At 40.8% G+C, this 23,583-nt stretch overlaps 2 protein-coding genes across 5 annotated transcripts; one reads left to right on the top strand and one right to left on the bottom strand.

Moving 5' to 3' along the window:
- The first annotated feature begins 893 nt into the window (after window positions 1-893).
- Window positions 894-12,695, top strand: cfap36 (cilia and flagella associated protein 36). Of its 4 annotated transcripts, XM_071480141.1 has the most exons (12): window positions 937-1,232; window positions 1,846-1,910; window positions 2,063-2,164; window positions 5,725-5,839; window positions 5,933-6,020; window positions 8,074-8,233; window positions 8,476-8,559; window positions 9,321-9,426; window positions 9,670-9,851; window positions 10,342-10,506; window positions 10,971-11,075; window positions 11,583-12,695. In XM_071480141.1, the coding sequence occupies exons 1-12, from the start codon at window positions 1,127-1,129 to the stop codon at window positions 11,664-11,666; spliced, it is 1,362 nt and encodes a 453-aa protein (XP_071336242.1). In that variant the 5' UTR covers window positions 937-1,126; the 3' UTR covers window positions 11,667-12,695. The 4 variants fall into 4 exon arrangements, with proteins under 4 accessions (XP_071336245.1, XP_071336242.1, XP_071336243.1 ...); XM_071480142.1 differs by lacking the exon at window positions 8,476-8,559 and having other exon boundaries at window positions 983-1,232; window positions 11,583-11,815; XM_071480143.1 differs by lacking the exon at window positions 10,971-11,075 and having other exon boundaries at window positions 983-1,232; window positions 11,583-11,815.
- Window positions 12,696-14,179: 1,484 nt separating this feature from the next.
- On the bottom strand, window positions 14,180-23,100 carry LOC139622655 (serine/threonine-protein phosphatase 4 regulatory subunit 3-like). Its single transcript, XM_071480139.1, has 16 exons — window positions 22,635-23,100; window positions 21,971-22,026; window positions 21,431-21,529; window positions 20,491-21,114; window positions 19,801-19,878; window positions 19,131-19,247; window positions 18,909-19,025; window positions 18,116-18,247; window positions 17,735-17,837; window positions 17,602-17,643; window positions 17,015-17,173; window positions 16,675-16,844; window positions 16,424-16,563; window positions 16,133-16,278; window positions 15,902-16,041; window positions 14,180-15,527 (listed from the first exon to the last, which is right to left on the bottom strand). The coding sequence occupies exons 1-16, from the start codon at window positions 22,774-22,776 to the stop codon at window positions 15,423-15,425; spliced, it is 2,370 nt and encodes a 789-aa protein (XP_071336240.1). The 5' UTR covers window positions 22,777-23,100; the 3' UTR covers window positions 14,180-15,422.
- Window positions 23,101-23,583: the final 483 nt, after the last annotated feature.

Here is a 23,583-nt window from a genome sequence, read left to right as displayed (position 1 = left end):
AGTTTTCCACAACTTTTCATGCATTTTTCAATCCCTTCTGCTCATTCATACTTCCAGCTAGAAACTCCATTCAAACTTCAAAATGTTCAGAAACGTTCCTTCATTTTTGGTTGTGTTCAACTTTTGAATCCCATTCATAATTTTAACACAGTGACAGTTCATGACAGTTGATGGCGGGGCGCAGGGCCCATTGGGGGTCAAGCTAGCAGCCTCCCCTGATCAGCTAGCTTGATGCTAATTAAGATATGCTAGCCAACCCATTTTTTGTTATTTTTCTAATCCCAAATTTGATATTTTTGAGGGGAGGTCCCAGATTGCATGTGGTTCTGAAAGCCCTATTATATATGACATTTCAATGGCTTCATTATTAAATTTGAAAATAAGTGTGGTAAGTGGATGAGTGTTACACATTTTACTATTTTTTTCTCTTCATCATTCATCCACTCCATCAAACCCACATCTTGTAGCTGATTTCACAAAGTCGGGGTGTCCACAAGCTTAAAGTACATCCTCCAGGTGTATGTGTTCCCTGTCTTGGGCCTGGACACTTGTTAGCAGATTATCAGCTCTAAAGAAGAAAAAACCCTATGATGTATGAGTTTTTAAAAAAAGCAAATGGTATTTTTATTGTTTCCTGCACTTAAGTGATAAATAAAAACTGTTCATAGGCATTATTTTTGAAACCATTTTCATGTCACTTTCAGAACCTAAAATTTTGGCAGTGTATGCCTATTATATATCACAAACTGTATTCTCATTTTGCATGGTAAAGTGTATATAAAAATAAAAGATAACAAAGAAAACAGTGATCCTGTGGCTGGTACCTGTCTGGACCGGCAGCAGCAGAATGACGTAACAGTTACCTTAGCAACCGATTAGGCGTCACCAGTCTCGACTGCAAATTCATGAGTGCGCATTTCTGCTCGGACACGGTGCAGTCGAGAGAGGACGAACAGCAGCTCAGTCGCGCCATGGGGACTAGTTTATGAGGGGATAATAAACCAGATGTCTTTTCCCGTCTGTTCGGGCCGGGTTTGTTCGAGCTGTAGCGGAGCTGGACGCGCCGACCTGAAGAAGTTCGCTGTGCGGGGACTGTTGTTGCTAGCCCGACCCAGCAGCAGCCAACATGGCAGAGGATGACAGTGAATGGGTTATAGAGAGCATCGTTGGCTACCTCGGAAGTCCCGAATGGGTCATCCCTGTCACGGATTTTATGGAAAACAAATGCACAGGTAAAAACAGGGTATCCACCATGTTTAGTCTTAAATAAACATCTGGCTGCGCACTAGCCTTTTTTTTTCTTCTTACCGTTAGCGCCGTGGCTAAGCTAACGCTAACTTGTGTCTGCGATGTTTATGTTGACGTTGTTATATTTTTCATTTCTGCTGATTTAGCGTCTTGATGCGAGTTAATCAGTGTTTTAGAACATTTGTATCGACATTTATTTACAAACGACACAGGTGAGGATAAAGATAGCAAGTCATATCATATTAAAGGTCCTGCTGGGCCACTATGGAAGTAAGTCATGTTGGACAACACCACTATGGAAATAAGGGATCTTTAGTAAGTGTTAGTGTTTTTGTCATATGTCATGCTTCTTTTTTATTCATAGCACTTGCTCTGTGTGATTGATACTTATTGTTTGTTCTTCTTATGTGTATGTTTCATGTTATATTGGATCCACTTATTTATTCAGAATATTTGGAGAAGTGTGGTATGTGTGGGTTGTCTCATGACAAAATAAAATCAAACCAGTTAACGCTATAGAGTGTAATGGGGGAGGTGTTTTTCAAATGTCTCCTATGGACACACTGTAAATGCTGAATTTATATGGCCTTTTTTCAGTTTTTGATGACGAAGATGAAAATAAGTTATCATACACAGAAATCCATCAGCAGTATAAAAAATTGGTGAGTACTGTCTTTTATCTGCATTAGTCAAACATGTTAATTGAAAGGTGTATATTTGTCCAACGTGTCCTGTTTTCATGCATTGCTTCATGAGCAGTTTTGTATTGTTGATTCATCAAACTGGAATAATGTAAGCTGCTTTGCTTTTGTAGGTGGAGAAGCTGTTAGAGACTTACATGCAGGAGGTTGGCATCAATGAGCAGCAGTTTCTGGATGCATGCACCTCTCCTTTTGCCAAGTCCAAAACTCTGCAGGTATCCCTTTTCACATACTGATGACAGCCTGCCAGTTAACCTGAATAGAGAATCAAGGATGGGATTTGCTTACACAAGTCCTGTAATGCTGCTTTTTACCTGGCTCCAAACCGAGCTTTGTCTCCTCATTATCCATCCATCCATCCATTAGTTATTAGCTGATGAATCAGTAAAGTGAGAATCCAGTTTGTGACATATGGTACTGTGCTTAAGTTTTAGACACAAAGTAAATTGAGGATGTTTTCAAATATAATTCCATATTTTTTAATTATCTTCATACAAATGCAGTAAAAAGAAAAAACATAAATCTATAGTTGTTAAGACCATCTTTGCCTTGAAAAACAGCACCAATTCTCCTCTGTACTTGCACCCAGTTTTTTAAGGCAGGGCAGGTAGGTTGTTTCAAAACATCTTGGAGAACTTGCTACAGTTCTTCTGTGGGCAGTTTCAGTGTCTTGTGTTTCTCCAGGTTATTGCAGGATGACTCCATTATGTTGAGATCAGGGCTCAGTGGGGGCCATACCATCTGTTGCAGGACTCCTTGTTCTTCTTGTTGCTGAAGATAGTTCTGGCTGTGTATTTGGATTGTTGTCATGCTGCAGTGTGAATTTTGGACTAGTCAGATGCCTCGCTGATGCTATTGTATTATGGATGCCACTTCTAACATTTTAGTCAAATGTTGCAGTACCGTGTGACCCATCAGCTCTACATACTTTATTTGTTTAGTAGTTTGGAGAGATTGACAAGGTGCCTATATCTAAAGCAGAAACTCTCCAGTGGTCTCATTTGGTTTCTTCCAGAAAAATCATAATGGATAGGTGTCTTCTTCACATCATTTACATAAATTGACGACAGTTGGCTTTTTTGAGGATTCATGCCCACCACTGTAATCCCTGTGTTGTCAGTGGGAAAAATCTCAACTCTTTTCTGTCATGAAAAGGTGTGTTGCTAATTCACCTACAAATGTGGAAAGTACCGTATCTTGTAAAGAAACAGATACACAGAAAAAGATGGTGCAGGTTTGAAAATGTAAGCCCCTCCATCCATGGTGGTGGAGGTAATAACTGACAGGCCCTGATGAGGCTCTGAAAGGTGGTAGAAGAGTTGAAAAGGTAACTTTTGGAAATTCATCAGGAAACAGGTGTGCTTCTCTGACTAATTAGAGAGCAACAACTCTGCTGCTGGTGCCCAGTGGCCTACTTGTGTTTGTTGTTCAGGTGCAACTGGGCTCGTATTACCAAAATACATTTCCGTTGCACTAATTGAGTGTGTGTATGTGTGTGTGTGCATGTAATTCAAGTTATAACTGTTCACCCAGGCTGTTTTAGATAACAGCTTGCCAGATAACATGAATGTGTTAAAAGTGCATTGTATACATGGAATAGGAATTTTAAGATAATATTAGTTACAATTTAAAATTCTACTGTCTGTCGGTAGATTGTCCTTGGCACTGATCAATAGGTATAATGTGGCTGTGCCAGATTGGCAGAAATGGACATGTGGATTTCCTTGCAATCCTCAGGATACTTAAATCTCATTAATTACAACTGAGCAATTCTGCAAAGCAGGTAAATATCTATGTAAACAAATATTAACTGTTGCAGAAGTTGTTTGCTGTTTTAGTCTAACCATCCAATTTTAAACTAAAACAACTCTATTTAGTTTAATCTTTATGTAAAAAAGACAACAATATGACTGTACCCTGGTTATATAGAAATATATCTGGAATCTCATGTTTTCTTAACTGCACATGAAACTTGATATGAGATAATTCTGTTCATGCTGTTGCCACTTTTGACATTTTAGTCAGATGTTGCAGGACCATGTGGCCTGTGGCCTCTACATATTTGTTCAGTAGTCCTTATGGCAGACCAAATACATCTGATTTTGAGAAATTGACAACATGCCTAAGTCTAACGCAGAAATCTTTCCAATCTGCATATGCAAAAACAAAACAAAACAGTAGTTTAAAGGCTTTGTTTTGCTAAGCTGTGCACTGCAGTATTTTTGTAGCTTTTTGAGCTCTACTATATGAGAGATTGCTTGGTAAATTTGTGTACTGGATGGCAGAGCTCCCAGAAAACAGAAGCTTTGTCAAGCTCTGCAGTAAAATTGGCGAAACATATTTTATCTTTATTAATTGAAAATGCATCAACACCCATCGTGCAGCCAGATCATTTTTTTTCCATGATCGTGCAATGCAGCAGGAGCACATTCAGTTGCTCTAATGCAGACTAATACTAGAGTTCCACATTTCTGATGCTAGAAATCTCTCACGGGCAGCATATGTGCCACATCTATAATCAAATATTTCTCATAAGGTTTGGCTGTTTTTAATCAGATCAGTCACTTTGTGTAGGCTAACATTAGAAGTCCAGCACATAGCATTGCATTTTCAGAGAAAATGTGGTTTTCGAGAATCCACACTGATTAAAGGAGAGGACCTGACTCTCAGCTGTAGACAACTAGGATGCAGTAGGAATGTGTTACGGTGTCATATCTCTTTAAGCGTATCTACTTTAGCTGACTGTGTCTTCTGTGATTAAGTTACTCGGAGAAACAGGATGTACTTTAGGTTGGGGTTCACGCAGAAACAGTACAGGATAGGAGAGACAAAAGAAGAAGGGGAATAATGAGGATGAGAAAGAGAGAAGCTGAGCATGGAGACTGAGGAGCTGGTGACCCAGTTGAACCAGTATTAGAGTGGGTCTGTAAAGCTTGCCTTGCATAGATAGGGGCGAGAGCTTTGCACACAGACAGGAAGCTAATGTGAAAGATTAGACCTAAGTACCACTCTGTTTACAAACATAGCTTAATTTCTGAAGGGACTTGAGTCAAGTGCCTGTCATGCTAGTACAGTACATCCTGTCCTGATCTGTTGGAGGCTAACAGGGCAAGAATACCCTTATGAGAACATTGTATATTTATCATTTATCATTTATTCTTTATGGTTTAGAGTAGGCTCGCTGAGGGAAAAGTTGAATATTCGGTTCTGACGGTACCAGAAGAAAGCAGGTATCGATGTATATTTTGCGTGTTGGTATCGAATTGGTACCGGAAGTATCGGTTCTTGTGACAACCCTAGTTTAGAGTTAGCTAATCTAATGTGGTGTTTAATAAGTCATACATGTCTGGAAAAATTCAAGCACAAAATTTGGTCAGAAATGGATGTAGAAGCATACCACTGTTGGTAGACCTCAAACCAAATGAAGGAGAACAGAGAGCCAATTGAATTACTGTCAAAGGTGTGTCAATTTCTCAGTTGTTTTTCTGTGAAATGTTCTTAAGACCTCCGTGAGACAGACGGTTCGGCCTACTGACTAAGTTTTTAAAAAACTGATCTTTAATTTACTCAATAATGACTGGAATCAATATGAAGTACATAATGTTCAACCCATATCAGCATTCACATGTGTTCTGTACATGTAGCTGTGTATACTGACCCATTCTCTACAGCCTCAGATGCTTCTCTCTTCCTAGTTGTAATGCTATTCATTCATTCATTATCTTGTGGATACTGGGTTTTGTCATGGTCTCACGTAGTTGTCGTTGTTGTTCAGTCTTTGTTCCAGCCAGTTCTGGCTACAGATGACTTCCAAATGTTTCGTTCACTGATGGTCCAGAAGAACATGGAGCTGCAGCTACAAGCCCTCAGGGTCATTAAAGAAAGAAATGGTAGGCCTGATCAACACATACGTTCCCCTAAACACGCTCACAAACAGGAAAGCACTACTGATATAGCCGCAACTAATATGCTTTTGTGTGTAGGGGCCCTCCCAGAGTGTCTGACTGATGGTGTGGATGTGATGACAGAGTTGCAGCAGCAAGAGATGAAAATCCTGCAGGAGGTTCTCAAGTAAGTCACTTGATCTCTCTCTGCTCCTCTCTGTCTCATTCTCTCTATCTTTCTCTCTGACACACATAAAAACACATAAGGTTGACTGCTCCCTTTTTTTCAATTTTTAAAGACTTGTCTTAAACACATAAAGTGTTTGCTGTGGCTTTAAATTTCTACGATATCCTGTGACATAGATGGACAGTCTTTGTGACAGGCCTTGAATTGTTTCCAGTGAAGCTGACATGCTGAGTGCGCATGAAACTTAGTCTTTAAATCACCTTGCAGTTTAAGTCAATAAATGCATATTTATTAGATTTATTTAAAATTCATTAATTAATTCAGTCATCATTTAATTAGGTCTGAGTTTTTTCTGTATTATGCTGTTCTGATATGTCCACATTGTCTTTAGGTGTCCATTGCCTGCATGTGCAGTGCTCTCTCTGCTCTCTAATGGGATTTTGCTAATGGCAGCCTCACCAAGTAGAGCATATTGAGTCTAATAGGGCCGCAGTTAAGCTCCTTAAGGTCCAGCTAATTTAGGTTGGAGGGACTGACACTAAACAAGCAACTGAGAAAATAGTAATTTCATCCCCTTTGTCTTACCGGGGTACCTAGGCTGCTTATCAGCGCTGCATTGTCCAGCATTTTCTGCCTTGCAGATCACCACTGGATTCAGTTTGTTTCAGTCTGATCTGAAAATCAACTTGGAGAAAAATACATTTTACTTTTCATGTTTGATTGACGTCTTCTGACATGCATTACCTGACAGTGTATGGTGTCAATACAATGCTTTCGTGCAGCTGACCTCTCTACAAGCACCCGATTGCACCATGAAGAAATTGTTCTCTTAGTACCTGATTGCAACTGTAATGATCTAATCTTGAGAATCTTAATGCGAGTTCATGTTTTCTTTGATGGAGCAGAATGACTGATCTCAGGCAAGTCTGCAAGTTGACTTTCATTCTGTACTGACATGACGTAAAGCCAAGTGGTTTGGGGAGTGTGTGAAAGCATAATGCAATGAAAGAAGAACCTTTGAGAGCACAGGTATACAGCAGTCTCAGGTCTGGTTGACTGAGTTGAATTTGTCTTTTGACGCCCATTGCACTGTGGTTAGAGTGCAATTACAATAGGACAGGTCACTAACAGTCTAAGGCTTCATTGACAGTCCAAATGTACAGCTGTACTATCACTGTCTCAGTCCTTCTGGATGCTATAAAAATCTTTTTGATTTCTGACAAGGCACAGTCACAGTAACAGCTGAAATGACGGATCAAAATGCTGAAATGCAACTATACAGTCAGTTATTCAGTATTGTTTTAGTGTCCATTTCTTGGCATGCATCCAAACAAACCATTTTAGACAAATTCTGATTGATATATTGACATGACATGACTCAACATATTTTCATTCGTCAAACATTGCTCTAACTGGAAAAATTGTGAGCATCTTCAAAAAGGCTATCACAAAGTCTCTGAGAGTCATCGTCATGCTGGTGTTTATTTTATGGTGTAATCTTTGTTTAATTTTGTTATCAGTGTCATTAAACACCAATCGTGATGATGCTGTGCAGCTTTTCTTGGGAGAATGAAATAGTAAACCTTTTCTTGCTCTTTTACATGGCCCCAGTACACCCATCTGTATACCTCCTGGTAAATGCTTTGCGGAAGTCTCGCCTAAGGCAATTAATTTATTAAATAAATCAAATTAAAGGATCTGTGTGTGGTTCCCCAGTGATGCCTGTTAGCAAGCTAGGCCATGGAACCTGGAAATCCCTGATGCTCATGCCTTATTCTGGTATCTGGTCCATTTGTGCCATTTGCCAAAAGCTGAAGAGACAATACAGCCTGTTTAATTCTAGATTAACAAGGCTATAATCACACCTGGGCTACTAAACATAGTCTGAAACAGTCCAAAGGGCTCTTGACTGCACTGTGGCAGGACCAGTTACAGGTTTTGCCAAAGAACTTTTGCATGCGCTAATTTACGTATAGTGAAAATTCAAACAATTAGCCCTGCAAACTGGTAAAATTAGCCACTTTCTTTTTCTCTCCTGCTACTCTGTCCTCAGAAAATCAAAAGAAGAGTACGATGAGGAAATGTCCAGGAGGCTGCTTTTAGAGGAAGAGGTTGGTTCCACCTCCAGTGGCTGCTCTGATAAGCTAATGGCAGAGAGCAGTGAATCCCTGATTACCAGCTCTGCTCCCAGCCAGCAAAGCAATACTGCCAAGGTAAAGCATCAATGAGCTGCATGTGCCAAATAAGACCTGTTGACCAGCCAAACTGTGGAATCTCATATGGACCCTGCGAGGCTTTTTGTGGAAGCTGCGCCAACAAGAACTTTGATCCAGACCTTTCTCATGTAGTGCCTGATCTATCAATGCTTAATGGTCATCTGGACATGTTTTCCCCTTAAATCCCTGTGTTATATAACGTGACACTGTCTCCAATGTGCTATCTATTCCATGCTAAGGCCAAAGCTGGGGGGAATGGCAGCATCAGTAAGGGTCATCTCACCCAGCAAGTGAACGGAAACACTGCCACTGAATTAAATCTGGTAACTGAACCATATGTGTAGTGTCACTTTAATCAGTGACCAATCTGAGGATGCATTCATATCATTTCAGCTGTATCTGTAAAGGCTAAGACACAGTCAGTATGAAATGAAAACTGAATATATTTGAATTGGGTAGAACATTTTGTTAGATCCTTAGGCCTGCTCCTGGTAACAGGTAAGAATCAGGGATTTTCTCTGATACCAAAATGTAATGTGTGGTGTGATAGTAGGCATGACATTCAAAACCCAGGGTATCAGTGCATCCTCAGGACACAAGGACATTTTTCTGCTCATAGCCTCTGTAGTGGGTTGGTCATGTAGTAGCTTTGTAGTTTTAAAGCCTTTAAATTAGTTTGCATATGTAGTATAAATGGATTAAAAATGTTTGCTGACTGTAGGGTGATTGGGAAGTGTGGCATTTTACAAAATATGAAGAATTGGATGTAAAACATTGTCTTTAGATATTTAAAGTTAATTTAATTTAAATGTGCATACTGAGTCACCAGTTTGTTACCAATCAGAGCTTAAGTTGACCAGAGGTGTAAAGTGCACGTCTGGTCAGGCATCAGCAAAAAGAGGGAAAGAACCAGGTCAATTGGAAAATGTGACAGAAAATCTTCTACACTGGTGTCTACAATCTGAGAACTGTATATGGTGTTGTCGCTTCTGCTTTCCATTACTAGCATCTTGCAATTGTGCACTGAATTTCATACCAGTGTGTTATCTATACAACATTGATGCCCGTGGGTTCCTCCCTCCAGATCAACAGCAACCCTGTCAGAAAGGAAGAGAGGAAGACGGCTGCCCCTGGAGGTGGAGATGAGAAAAGTGCAACTAAGAGCAGGTCCTCCGCTAGACTCATACCAGGTAATTCAGCACCAACTCTGAACTCTTTTTCTTTTTGTTGTATTAAAACTCCCCACCACACATAGCAGCCTTACTGGTTTTATTTTTATTTTTGGAAGACCTTATTAACCTCAAACAATGTATAAAGTGAGGATAAATTAGTATTTACCATACCATTAATATATTTTTTATACTATTGTTTCATTTACCAACCACCCTGAGAGAGCTACAAGCTACCAAACTGATTTGTACATGTACTTTCAGACTGTGGCGGTAACAGTGTGAAGTCCAGAGTCCTTCCAGCAGTGAGAGCTCCATCAAAGTCCGGTGAGCCCTCCGTCAGCAACAGTCCTCATCCCAGGGAGCAGAGCAGCAGCAGCCAGACTGCAGCGGAGACATGGCTGGAGGAGGCACACAGAGAGGCTGGCTTCTCTAAGCCATATACTGTGAGCCTGCTGCATACACATCATCATCTGTGATATACAGTATGCTCCATGTGATGTATTCTGCAGAGTGTAATGCGCATGATAAACCTAACTGTCCCAGTAAGGTGTTTGGCATCATCATTAATACACATAGACAATAAATACACAAAAGCAGCTGCTCCTCCCTCCCCTGCTTAATTTAGCACTGTTGTGTGAAAAAAGTCCTATAGTAGGATACTGAATTCCTTCATGACCAAAGTCAAGTGAAGAAACCTTTTAAAGGGTGTGACAGTCATTTTTTTCTGTGGTCAGAGATAAACTGTAGAAGATAAGGGTGCTCAATCTGAGTGGTATTTAACAGCTCCTACCTCGCTGTCATTATTTTTTTTAAAACATTTAGTTGTAAACTGTTGGAACAGAGTTAACTGGGCAAAATTCAGTGTTTACTTATGCGTGGTTTGAGTTGTATTTGCGCTCCCCCAGTTTCACCGTCACCTCCTCTTCCCTCCAGGAGTTGACAGTGTCACAGCAGGAGCAGCTCCAGCAGAGGGCGGCGTATCTTCGTCAGCAGCGAGACAAGCTGCACGCGCTGAAGAAAGAGCAGCAGAAAGGCAAGCAGACAGCCACACCTGAGGAGGCACCCACCAGCCCCACACCAGCACCTGCCACCACCCCGGTAAGTACAGCCTGCTCCTGCCCCTCCCTTACACCCCCCTTCACAAAAAAGGATTAACTCCCTGACACTTTGGCACATTGTATACCTTTTGAAACAGGGACCTGAAAACACTTCCTCCAGTTGAAGTAATTTTACTCATATTGGGTCATTTGAGATGTTATCAAAAGTCATCATCTGTGCAGTTAATTTAACACTGGCTGCAAATTGTGTCTGAGTCACCACACTGTGGTCAGATTGTGCCAGGACCTAACAATTAAGATGTAATTCTGTTTTCAGTTCAGTTTTAATTTTGGTCCTAATTTTTTGTCTGTAAGTTCTTGTTTAATTTTATTTATTTCACCTGATTTTGTTTAACCCACAATTCACTCCAGATTTTTCTTTCCTTTTCCTGCTCCTGATGTTTTTTATTGAGTTCTTGTTGTTCATTTCCCTCTGCCTGTATCTGACCTGGTCTGGCCTGTCAGGAGGCAGTGGGGCAGTCCCAGAGGAATGGGGCCTGTACCCCTCCTCACCCTCTTCCTCCTCCTCCTCCTCCAGCACAGCACTCTGCTAACTCCTCCAAACAGAAGGTGATCCATCAGCTGCCTCTGCCTGATGTGAACACATGTAGTCATTCCAGCGACTGTGTTGCTCTGGTTTTGCTGTGTAGTGCTCTCTCCCCTTTGCTTCTGTTGTACTCAGTCTTGCACAAACTAAATAGTCCTCAGTGGCCTCTCTCATGCACATAAAAGGAATAGTCTGCAGTCTGAGCTCTTTTACTAAAGTTAATGCCTTATTCAAGCCAAAAATTTAAGAGAAATCGCACCCACCGAAAAGATATGTTTAAGGCCTTGAAGTGAAAGGTTTTATAAATATTTCATTATTTGATACCACTTTGAAATACAGGTGCACCATAGCCATGACTCCAATCCAAGCTTCCTTTGTTTAGTTACGTAGTTATGTATTCACGTGTGCTGTGTTGTATTTTAGCCGTCGTTCTCGCTGCCTTTTTACCCCCTCAACATTTTGTCTAAGCCACCGGTAGAGGTTCTATTCAGGTTTTTAACCTGACTGACTGGTGTGGTCTCTTTACACAGGAGATATCTGCTGAGGAGAGGAAGAGGCTACAGAAGAGAAAACATCTGGCTGACAAGCTGAAAGAAGAAGTGATCAAGAAATAACTTCCCCTCCACCTGCAGTATTCTCATCAATATCCTATCTCTTTACTCTGTTAATCAAACTCGTGGCTTCCTTTACACTGCCTCCTTCACTCAAATAATTCATGTTCTATGACACATTTCAGGATTTTTCCCAAAGAAACAAAAAGTATGAGATCTTCCTTCTTCTGAGTTCTTGTCATAGGGGAAACAGGTGCATCTTCCTTTATATTTTGGATGCACCAGGTTGTCTCCACTCACACCACTCAAGTGTTGTACAATCTGTTAAATAGTTGAAGCTGTTTGACCAAGAAAGTTCAGGAAATGTCAGGCAAACTGGAACGCACACAGACCAGTCAGTCAATATGCTTCCACTATTACGAGGCTTCAGGGGAGAACCCGGATACTTTGAATTACTAGATGCACATGGCCTGTGTCTAGAAACACTCCTCATTTGCCACTAAGTGGATGACATTTACTATAATGACACCTTGGAATGTCCCAGTTGTGAGTGCTAAATTTATAGATTAAATAATGTCCTCAAAAATCCCCACATTGGAAAAAGAAATGTTTTGATGTTATGTGTCTAAAGTGTCCATGTGGTGAAACAGACTCAACATTGGGCTCGACTGGCCTGGAGTTGTGTCAGTGTGTCAGTGAGTTAAGCATTAATGCAGGGAAAGACTTGATTGGGAGACTTTTCAATTCATCTCACTTGGCATGGGAAACAGTCCTATGTTGAAGTGAACGTTAGCTAGCTCTTGTGTACAGTCATGTTTTCCACTGTCGTTAGGATTCCCAGGGGGAAAACACTGTAGCAGCTCATTGTAGTCACAGAGCGCTGTGGAAATTGCATGTAAATCGTCATGAGGAGCACACTGTAATGTGTTTATAAAGGGGCCAAGACAACAGTGTGTTGCTTTCTACAAAGGAATGCTGTATTTATCTTCAAACCAATCTGCAGTCTTCACTTTAAGCAACCAGGATGCACCAGTTTCTATGTAATATTGTTATCAGGTATGCTGTTTAATAAATCACATTTTATAGAAACGACCTGGACTCCAATCTTTGAATGTATAAAAACTGTGAAGCTATAGTCCGTTGACAAGTGGGCCGTCAGTGGGTAGCTAGTTTCAGACCAATTGTTTGAATCTGGGAAAAAAGCCAAATGTGGTGCTTTTAATCAGAAATCATCTTATGTTTGGGTTTGAGACACTTTCCTGAGTACAAGATATACTGTGTATGAGTCATTTTCCAAGAACAAAAAGATTAAAAAGAACATGTTCTTTCTGTAGAATAATTTCCAACAGCAAAAGAATTTAAAATAATCTAGAAACTATTTTGAGAATTGCCAGTATCCTAAAGGAAAGTAGTTTTCAAGTACAGTTCCACCAAGAGTCAAAGTTGTGAGATTTGATCAAATACAACCATCTGGACTCTCAGGAACAGCTGAGAATCAATCTGAAATTTTGTAGCTCCAATTGCCAAATCAGTAAATTATTGAAACAAAGCTCAATTCACAATTTCAATGTCAGGGTCACATTTAATTTCAAAACTTATCAAATTCATACAAATGTTAAGAATGGATAGTGGTAGTAAATGCACTTGGTACAAATTCATCAAGGGAGCGCATCAACAGTCATATTGTTTGGCGACACTAACAGACAGGAGGAAAGACAATGAACTCCTGAAAAGCACATTGGCAATAATAATTTTACTTGTGCTCCTACTGTGCTTCTTTTGATTTCAGATTTTCTAGATAAAAGTCTGTGATCTAGCATTTTTACCAAGTTTTGATTCCCTTCATCTGCCTCTGTGTGCTTGTGGCGAGACCAGGAGAGAAGATACAACACGAGAAATACTTCAACCCGACACTGAAATGTCTCATTGCTCTCTGACATTGTCAAACCTGTGTCGTGTCAGAGACTCCACCTGAACAACGCTGTTTGATTTAAAAAACCGCACTGCATGAACACTGGGGTTAAATCAGATTTATCATAAACTAATAAAAAACAGCTCATCCAATCATAAAGTTTGAATTAAAAACTGTAAATAAAAAAAAAATCCTTCAACATATTTTCAACCTACAATTTTTGTGGACAGGCCAAAGAACACTTGAAATTAGACATGAACTGTGGAAGAAAGCTAAGTATGCCTGACCTGGATCTGATCATTCTTGTCCTTCACACTGGGATAAAAAGCCCTCGACACCTCAAGCCCCTTGTAACGCACTTGAGTCGTTCTCCATTCAGTAATACAGGTGAGATGTTTCACCAACTAGCAGTGTTACAGCGCACAGAGAAGGTGGGTAGCTTTTTGATTCTGATGCAAACTGAACTCTGAACCTGAGATCTGTCTGAGAGGAGGTTGCCAAGGCTTGAACCTCCTGGAAGTGTGCACTAAATCTACTTGTAAGCACACCAACAGCTCAGGTTTTTCACCCAGTTTAAACAGAAACTGGGCTACGTGTGCATCATAATGAGGCCACTAAATTCTGAAATCCACTAAAATACAAAACTCAAGACATCCTCAAAATGTTGGCTGCAAAAATGACTTTACTGCAGTTTTAATACGTTATTTTTAAAACCAGCATTTTACATTGAATCAAATGAACTGGACTGAAAGGGTGAACAGTGACCCCACCTTTTTGTGCAACAACAACAAAAAAATACACAGGTAGGTAGGCATCTCGCTCCCCTTTCAAAATCATATAAGGGGCAAATGATTAAAAAGAAAAAAAACATCTGTACAGTACTTTTTAACAAAGTCATGAAATACAGGATTTCTGGCTAACGCAGTCCTGTGTGTGAGACGTTGTGTGTTGTGTTTTTTGTGTGTGCCTTGGCCAAACAGACGCCATGGCTTTTGAAGGTTTGAGTCCTGCTCCTCTGGATCTAAGCCTCATTACTGCTGAGTTTTCATCCTGGTACATTTTGTCATTTGTCACCTCCCTCGTCTCTCGATGTTTTGTGTAATTCTTCCATGTTGCCTAGATCCCTCTATCCCCAACAAAAGTGAACAGTTCTGTGGCAGGGCAGCGCACTCACACTGCTTCAGCCAGTCAAGCTTTCTATAACTATGAAGGCTAGTCCTGCTAGCCTGACTGGCCTGCTGAACAGTTCGTACACTGGCTGGTTGTGTTCTGGCTTCCTCTCTCTGGAGCTCACTGGTTTGGGTTCGAGAAGGATGGAAGAGAGAGTTCAAATTAGGATGTGAGGGTTCCTGTGGGGTTGCTGTAGTACCGCAGCTTCCTTGCTACTGTTGCTATAGCAACAGAGCAGAGTTGGGAACCGCCTTGGCACTGATTTCCACCGCAGCCTCTCTGGTCAGTAAGTAGGATGGTGGATGAGGAGGACAAATTTGTTCGTCAAGAAAAGAAATAAAAAGCTGTTCAGAAAGAGGTGAGAACGGGGAGAGCAGGAGAGAGTGATGAAAAAGGAGGGGTGCATTTGCAAAGGGTCAGGAGGAAGAAAGGAGATTTTGGGTTCTCCTGGAGGAGGCTGTTGGTACAAGGAGGTAAAATCAACGGGCTGAAGGAACAAACTGATCTGTCTTTCTTTCCAGTAAAGAGAAGAGAAGCTCTCCATCTCCTTCCGCTGAGGGAGAAAGAGGAGCAAAGATCAGGAGGGACTGAGTGAGGTGGGAGCTCGTCTTCCCCCGTCTTCTCAGTGAGACTGACGGGTGGCACAGGCAGGCCAAGGACCAATGAGACGACCAGAGGAGGGAGGATGGGAAGGACTGAGTGTCCGTCCACCACGACCAAATAGAGGACAATTAGCCTTAAGAGCTCAGACGGGGCCGCTTCCTTGGAGACTGCTCTTCCTCTTCATCTTCTTCCTCTTCATCCTCATCGTCAGGGTAGTCCACCAAACCAACCAGAGCAGTCTAAGAAGAAACAAAAACGCACACACACTAATTGATAGTTGCTCATTTAGCTTCACTCAAATTTTAGACAAAGTTTGGAGTTTTGTTGCTGCTAATGAAGTGTGTGTAACTGCCCTCCCGCTGCAGTGTTGAAAGACAGCTTTGCTAAAGAGATAACACTAGAAACATGCTGTGCAAGAAACTTCTGATTCTGGTATATGAATATCAATTATTTCAGTCTTCATAGACCTCAAATACAGAACAGTTTTTCCAAACTTTCTACAGCTTGACAGTGGCAACAATATTGGTTAACAGTGGCTGCAAAACAGGTGAGTTTAGTGAAAATTGGATTAAGACAAGAATATTCTCGGCTCATCTTCATAGAGATACAGTACCTTCACGACTGGTGTGGCAGGAAGAGCTACTGTTTTGACAGAAGAAGTTGAACTGTTGTTTGGAGTGACGGCTGGTGAGGAAGGTGGGATTACAGCAGCCTTCCCATTGTTGTTGGCACCATTAGCTCCGTTGGCAGCTCCTGCAGTAACAGAGACTGTAAATATCAATCCTGAAGGGATCTGAGATTTTTTTTCCAGGAGGATACATACAATAAAACCAGTGCAACTTACCTTTTTTGGCTTCCATGTACTTGCCATAGCTGTCAGAGAAGTCATCCTCCATCCTCTTCTCCACAGCCTCTCCGTCATCATCGTCATCATCGTCATTGAACCACAACTCCTCATCCTCGTCCAATGACCGTGCATCTCTGCGATATCTACCAGGGGGGAAAAAAAACTGCTTTGTGACGTAGTTTTCTACAGAAAAATGTGTTGAAAAATGTGTGGAGGAGCAGTGCGAACTGGGAATATTTATGAAGATCACTGCACTGATTGACCTTTGTGTTCACTCAGTCTACTGACCTATTGAGTCTCTGACTCTGCCGGTCTTTTTCCTGCTCATACCGGCCTTTCAGCCCCTTGAAAGTCTGGACGTACTCAATGGATTCAAGTGCTTTATAGAAGTTATCAACAATGTGAGCTATGAGGGATTTGATATCCTCCTGGAAAGAGAAGATATGGTGGAAATCACAAATAATCCACTTTCAATGCCATGTGCAAACACAATGCAGATGAACACTTTACATTGAGGAAGCATCTGTGTGTTTACACACCACTTTAATGAACTCAAAGAGTTCTATGATGGCTGAGTTGAGGAGGTTGTAGCGGGTGCCGTTGTCCAGCAGGGCATTAATGACAGGCTCAAACAGGTTCCCTTTGATGATGTAGCGGTTGTAGTACTCATCCTTCAGACCAATGATCCTGCGCATGAAACGCAAGGCACCTTGGACAACAACAGATGACAACTTTGTAAAAAAGAAGCTGTGTTTGCATTAAACTCTGAAGAAAATCAACATAGTGTATTCATTGATGTGAGGTTGTATGCATAGAGCAGATCTACAGCTTTTTAGAGAAGACAAAGCAGTGGAAAAGTGTGTTGGGGGGGGGACTCACAAAGAGCAAGGAAGGTGTGCTTTGAGTTCATGAGCACCAGCACTCTCCTGAGTAGATCTTTGTTCATGATGTAGGTCTTGATGTGATAGGTGTGGTGCTCCACACAGAAGGTCAGAAGCTCCAGGATCAGTGCCAGTAGCTGAGCTGTCTGGAAGTTGTCTACACAAAAACAACAAAGCTACTTCACACCAGGACATTAAAAATATATAATGCAAAATCCCAAATTCACATTACACAGAGACAGACTCTACCTTATGGTTCTGGCATTTTTTTCCAAATACAAGAAAATAGTTCTTTGTTTTTCAATTTTATTTCCAGAGTACCCCAAAACATCTTTGAAACTCTGGAAATGTTCTTCATTAGATGAAGAAAATCACAGCCACTACATCATTTAATCCAATTTCAGAGCCACTGGTTTGTTTATTTAACCCTTTTTTGATGGGTGCAGTTGATAGAAATAAGACCACAGTGAAATTAAAATGTAATGTTACTTTCTAGGAGAATAATAATTATTTTCAGCAAATTCTGGCATGTACAATAGTAAGACTGAGCAGTTCATGCGTGATTTTGAGCTAAACAATACTCACCTGGACAGACCGGGTTGATCTTAGCTGATCCCTCCTGCAGATCTGAAAGACCCAGACACAGAATAATCATCACCTTCTCTATCATCTTACAGTCTGAAACACTCGGTTTATTTTAAATCTCTCCCCAAATTACCTTTTGAATTCTTGTCATGTGCAGTGTTGGCCAGCAGCGGAGCAGTCAGGACATGCATGCAGTACTTGTAGAAGAAACTCAAAAATTCTGTCTTCTCAGTTTTCTAAAAGGAAACAAATGACAAAAAAAAAATCTTTGTAGTGTAAAACCTGGCCACAGTGTGTCCTGGAGCCATCATGATTTAGGCAGGAGAATACATTTGAGAAAATAAATCTCCTACTAAGTTTTAAAAGTAATCCAGCTATCCCTGTGTGCTTGCAAGTTTGATTGAAGTTAGACAAATAATCCTGGCTTTACTGTTCATAAATACATAACTGTATAACCAGTCTATATGAAAAAAATAAATAAATAAATCAACAAGTGTATGTGTGCAAGTTGTACATTGGTGGAAGCCAGCATGTTCTCAGGGTCGATGAGCGTCCTGAGCAGACCCATCAGCTGAACAGCTCCTCCTAACTCTGGGTCAGAGTCACAAATCATCTGCTTGATCACAACGTTTATCAGCAGAACATCCTGTAAAAACACACAAAGTATAGATACAGTCAACATGATGCAGTTTTGGTCCAATAAGTGTACTCAGATTAAAAGAAAAGTTCAACAAAAATTTTGCATTTCAGAGAAAAGTATCCTAATCCTGCAGGGAGGAAAATTATTTCACAGAAAGACTGTGGATGCACTCAACTATATAGGCTTGACTTCGCTTATGTATAGAAGTCCTATTGGAAAGAAAGGCCTTATGTAAGCAAAAGTAGACTAACTAGACTTACAGACCAACCCAAGTTAAGGGTTTCTTTACGTACTAAAAATGACTTGACCCGAGCAATTTGATGAGTTGTCAAGTAAGAAGACTGAGATGTGAGCAACTGCCTTAACTGCAGGGTGATCGTGTCAGGTTTTCTTTCAAATTTTACAAAAAAGCAGTTGAATTACTGCTTTAAATATAAGAAAGCTTGTGTCTATGTGTAAGCTAATTTTGTTTTTATTTTAAAATGTGCCACTCCTGATCCTTATGGACCCTTCATTAAATAGAATTTCTTCAAATGCCTAGTTTTGTGTTTTTCTTACTGTTGTGGGGCTCTTGTCCCACCAAATGCAGTCCTGATCTGTACTAAACGACTCCCTTGAATCTAAAAAGTACAGGCATGCATGTTGACAGTAAAGTTAAGATGCTTACGTCGTCTGTCTGCTGTGGTTCTTGCATGACAAACTCCCTGACCATGGAAGGGCTGAATTCCACCAGGTAAGAGAAGATGTCTGTAGCTGCTGCCCTCACTTGTAGGTCATCCATTCCCTGATAAGGAGAGAAATAAGAAGACAAGGACATAGAGAGATGTTAACACAGGCATTCAAGCATTCATAGACAACCGAATAACTGTTTGATATTCCTATAACATACCATGACTATTTCGAGAGCAGGTAAAATGCCTAGGTTTGCCAGAGTTTTGAAAAAAGCGTCCCTGTTCTGTGGCTGCAATGTTTGTGAAAAAGCACAGAATTCCTTGACAAAATTCACCTGAAGAGAAAGAAAAGATGTAAGGGTTGGTCAGCATTTGACACATGAATGCAAGCCATTGAAAGGTCAATAACAAAAACACTATCTCCAAGCACTGATTAATTTGTGATATTTTACAACAGTGGAAAAATTCATTTCTGGTTCAGTCTCAAACAGTCAAAAACTCAATTTTAAGATGCAAATGTTTTCTAAAATAGCATAAATTACAACTGCATGGAGCAATAAATTGAATTATCTTATTTAACTCTCAGTGAGAATCTACAGTGTTGAATGAATAACATTGCCAATATTGTTGTATTACAAGCCAGTAGACAAAGATAATTTGCAGCAAATTAATTGTGGAAAATTGTGTAGAAAATTCAACGAATATATAGCCATTGCAAAAGAAATGGCATTACAGACTGCAGAATGAATCCATATAACAAGAACATAATAAAGTACACATCTCACTCACACAGCAATGAAAGCCAACAATACAATAAATATTAAGATGTAGCTCAATCCTTAGGTTTCTATATTATACCAAATAAAATGTGACAATTGTTTGACTTACAAGCTCCCGCCTTTTACTGTCCTCTGTAGCTTCATCTGTGAGCTGTGCAAAGACTTCTGTCAGGAACTTCTCATCCTCCTGCGGCACAGAAAAAAATAAAATAAAAAAAAAACAGGGTTAAGACATCAAAACAGTGAACAAACAAAATACAAAGAAAGAAAAGAGGAACGCAAAACTTAATCCTGAAGTTTGTCCTCAAGATTTGCTGCAACAAGAAAAAAGTGTGCTATTCCAACAACACTGTGAGAAACCCGTGACTCTAATAGACAGCCACTTCACTTCTCATTAGCCCTGAAATACAACTATTGCACCAAACACCAACAACCCAACACTTGAAATAGAAAAGGATGGACTGGCACTGTTTGAGATGTGGCATGAGATGGTAAGTCACTGTTTGCATCATGGCTCATATTATATATTTTTATTATTTTATATTTTTTAATGAGTCAATCATCACATTACAAAACTTGACACAAACACATCTTTCACCTGTGGACCAAAACTAGTTTTAATTGAAAAGTCTCCTGAGCTGCACTGTGTATGAAAACATATACAGGTAGTATTAGTTATTGTACATAGGCATTTGTCAAATAAATTACAGTCAGTGGCAGGACAGTGAACAAATGAACCAAATTTGGACAAATAACAAATTTGGACAAATGAACCAAATTACATAGTTTGATTCCTTACCTGCAACATACTGACAATCTCCACCTTGTTGAAGAAGATGAAGGAGGTGAGTGTGGACAGGAAGTTCTCCTCAAAGAGGGATGGTGTGGGCAGGATGATGTCCTGAATATACTGCACCCGGTAGGTCTGGTGGATCTTCTGCCGCAGCTCAGAGTCCGTGATAGGGATCACCTCCTTAAACTTTGCTGTCTTGGTCAAGAATTCCCGGTGCCGTTTGGGCTGAACCAGCGCTGGGTCATACTCAAGGCAGCCCACCACATCCATGATACAGTCGTCAGAGAACATCACCTCAAAGAGGGCTGCTTTATTGAGGAACAAGACGCCCCGGACAATCTCATAGAGGTGATGTAGGCCCTCCCTGTTGTCCAGATCCTCACATACTCTGAAGAGACCCAGGAGTTTCTTGATGTAGCCCTCACTCATCAAGGCCAGGGCGAGTTTTTCCCTCCGGATAGGTGAGGAGAGGACAGAGGTAACCAGGTCAGCAATCTCCTCCAGTCGGCTTAGCTCGCAAGGAGGGAGCTCTACCAGGTGGCTTGTCTCAGGTATCTCCTCAAAGCGCTCCTCCTCTGACTCATCAATGGGGTCCTGGGTGATGTCCAGGGCAGGGTCCTTGCCTTGAACCTGAGTAATTGACAGTACATATGAAATGAAGAACTAAGCAAGAAGTATCAATGTACTGCATCTTATCCCTTTGTGGTAGTGTCAATTTTTTTTTTTTTTTTTGCTGATCCCATGAGCGAGCAAATATTTGATTAGGCATAGGTTTTATATCAGATGCCCATCCTGACCTGGGCTCAGGGAAGCAGGGGATCAAACCACCAACCAAGGAATCAGCAAACAACCTGCTCTTCCACCTGAGCCATGAACCCCCACCATTCCAGTTGGGTACTCTCCAATCAACAATGTACAAAACATGGCAAAACTGGATTTTCTTTACCTGACAAATCTTCTCCCAGATCTCATCACAGCCCGCCTTTTCCTGGAAACTTAGGGCAAGGTCATAGTTATCTGCTTCTGACCAGACAATCAGTGTGTCCTGGAAAGAGGAGGAAGAAACATAAAAAAGTACACAAGGAAACGCTGACCATGATTTTAGTAGGACACACTCATATATCCTTACATGCACTCACATGCAGATTATATACTGAAAACATATTTCAAAAAGAGTGACTTGGGTAATGAACTAAACAAACTCATAGGAAACAGAGCCATTAATGCTAATGATAATGTAATGATATTGTAATTACTAATGGTGTGACCTGTGTATTGCTTGTTTCCAGCTTTACAATCAGACCAGATCCTGAATTCCCATTGTTTGCACTTTATCACTGTAGCAGTAGCTGTACAGCAACAAGTCTCAATGTTAAAATGATTTTTTTGAATTAAATCATAACTATTGAAACAACTGATCATTTTAATCTAGCAGGAACATATGTGAATGCCTTTTGTGATCAAGACTCAGGTGGTCCACACTTACCTGTTGTTTCTGATATGCAGTATTCGGGCTTATCTTCGACTCCAATAGTAGTGATCCTAAAACACACAGATTTGGGTAACTTAACTTTCGAGCTAGCGCAAACAAACGTACAGCCAAGATTACCAAACGATAACTTAACCAATCCGTAGTCAATTAACGTGCATGGCAGAGAGCGTTTCACGGAAAGGAGATAATGTGAAAAGCTGAATAGAACAATGACGCAAGAATTCAAAGTTAAAACTTACAAAAGAAGGGCTTATCACCCACCGCCAGCCTATTTCACAGTAATTTATTTTCTGTGACCTGCGCATGATCACATACGATTTACTATCATGGGCAATAACAAGTTTGTACGGTTTCGACTAGACTTTGAGGGCCCCCATGCTACTGAGATCACGGCGCCTGCTCAACGAACGAACTTGCTAGCCCAAGCTATTCAATAAACTAGTGTCTTTTATTTAGGGACAACTCTAGTTTTGGTTGTTCCACTAGTCTGAAACAGTTCCCCCCTAAAGCTGCAACAAATTACAAAAACAAAGTAAGCCCAACAATTTTAACCAAGTATGAACAGTGGCCAACTGAAGCATTTTGTCCGAGCAACCAGGAGTTAGCATGCTAAGGTTAGCCAACGTAACCAGCGCGGCTATGCTAACTAGGTACTTACCGTCAGATTCGGCCCGAACTAATAATGATATTCCCTTCAGTCGTTCAACAAAGCTTGACGAAACGTGTCCGGTACCCCGATCGTCCCACTGCCGGTCTTCATTCAGCGTATATACTTTCACTCGCCGCCGAGTGTCCGACATGGTTAACCGAGTCGGAGCTAGCAGGCTAGCTGGCTGCTAACAGGCTATCACCTCACCCCGTCTGTTTTCCTACCCTCGACCTGTTAACTTTGTTTCCACCCGCATGTTACAAAACATGCACTTCTGAGTTAAGTTTACAATAGCGATAAAATATACCAGTAGCTATTTCATTAAAACATTACGTTTACGATGTGAAACAACTCAACAGGAGGCTTAATATCAAACTGTAAATTCCCACAGAGCACAACAACTCCAACGGCCTCCTTGCTAACGTCCACAGACCGCCATCTTGTAATCCGATCTTGTGTTCTTTTTCTTCCTCGACGTCAATCAAGCGCTCACTGCTGCGGGGTCTCCCCCTTCGAGCGCTGTCGTCCAATGGCAGAGCTGCGGCTCCGCTTCAAAGCGCCGCCTACAGGCGGGAGAGGGAACAGCAGCAGCAGCTGTTACCTGCAGGTGTAGGCAGAACGGATGCTGTTTGTTTTTTTATTAGGAGCCATGACAATACAGTACTACAATCCAAATAAAGACTCCAAGTTGAGAAACAGTGGTGTTTAAACTGAATTTATATATTAATGTGTAACCATGAAGGATCAGAGAGCATTACATTAAACTTTTTCCAGCACCAACCAATTGGACCAATTAGCCAAAGAGATAAACTAATTATTCAAACATCCCCTCAGTTTATTATTACATGCAGTGTAATACAACTGTCCTGAAATACATGTTACCTCCATGAAGTTTTTACTGTTTCAGAGAAGACAGGTGTTTCTATTATTTTGTCCACCCTATTCATATCAATGAGGG

This window comes from Trachinotus anak, unplaced genomic scaffold, assembly GCF_046630095.1.
Source record: "Trachinotus anak isolate AG129_WGS33_773 ecotype Australia unplaced genomic scaffold, CSIRO_AGI_Tana_v1 ptg000007l, whole genome shotgun sequence".
Lineage (NCBI taxonomy): Eukaryota > Metazoa > Chordata > Actinopteri > Carangiformes > Carangidae > Trachinotus > Trachinotus anak.
This window is presented reverse-complemented; position numbering and strand designations above follow the sequence as displayed.

Coding starts and splice junctions, on each gene's coding strand:
- LOC139622655 (XM_071480139.1), bottom strand. CDS start 22,776: ATGTCGGACACTCGGCGGCGAGTGAAAGTATATACGCTGAATGAAGAC. Junction 17,838..18,115: donor ACATGCTGGCTTCCACCAAT/GTACAACTTGCA, acceptor GTTTCCTTTTAG/AAAACTGAGAAGACAGAATT. Junction 15,528..15,901: donor CTGCCACACCAGTCGTGAAG/GTACTGTATCTC, acceptor GTTTCTTCTTAG/ACTGCTCTGGTTGGTTTGGT.
- cfap36 (XM_071480141.1), top strand. CDS start 1,127: ATGGCAGAGGATGACAGTGAATGGGTTATAGAGAGCATCGTTGGCTAC. Junction 8,560..9,320: donor CTGCCACTGAATTAAATCTG/GTAACTGAACCA, acceptor TCCTCCCTCCAG/ATCAACAGCAACCCTGTCAG. Junction 9,427..9,669: donor CTCCGCTAGACTCATACCAG/GTAATTCAGCAC, acceptor ATGTACTTTCAG/ACTGTGGCGGTAACAGTGTG.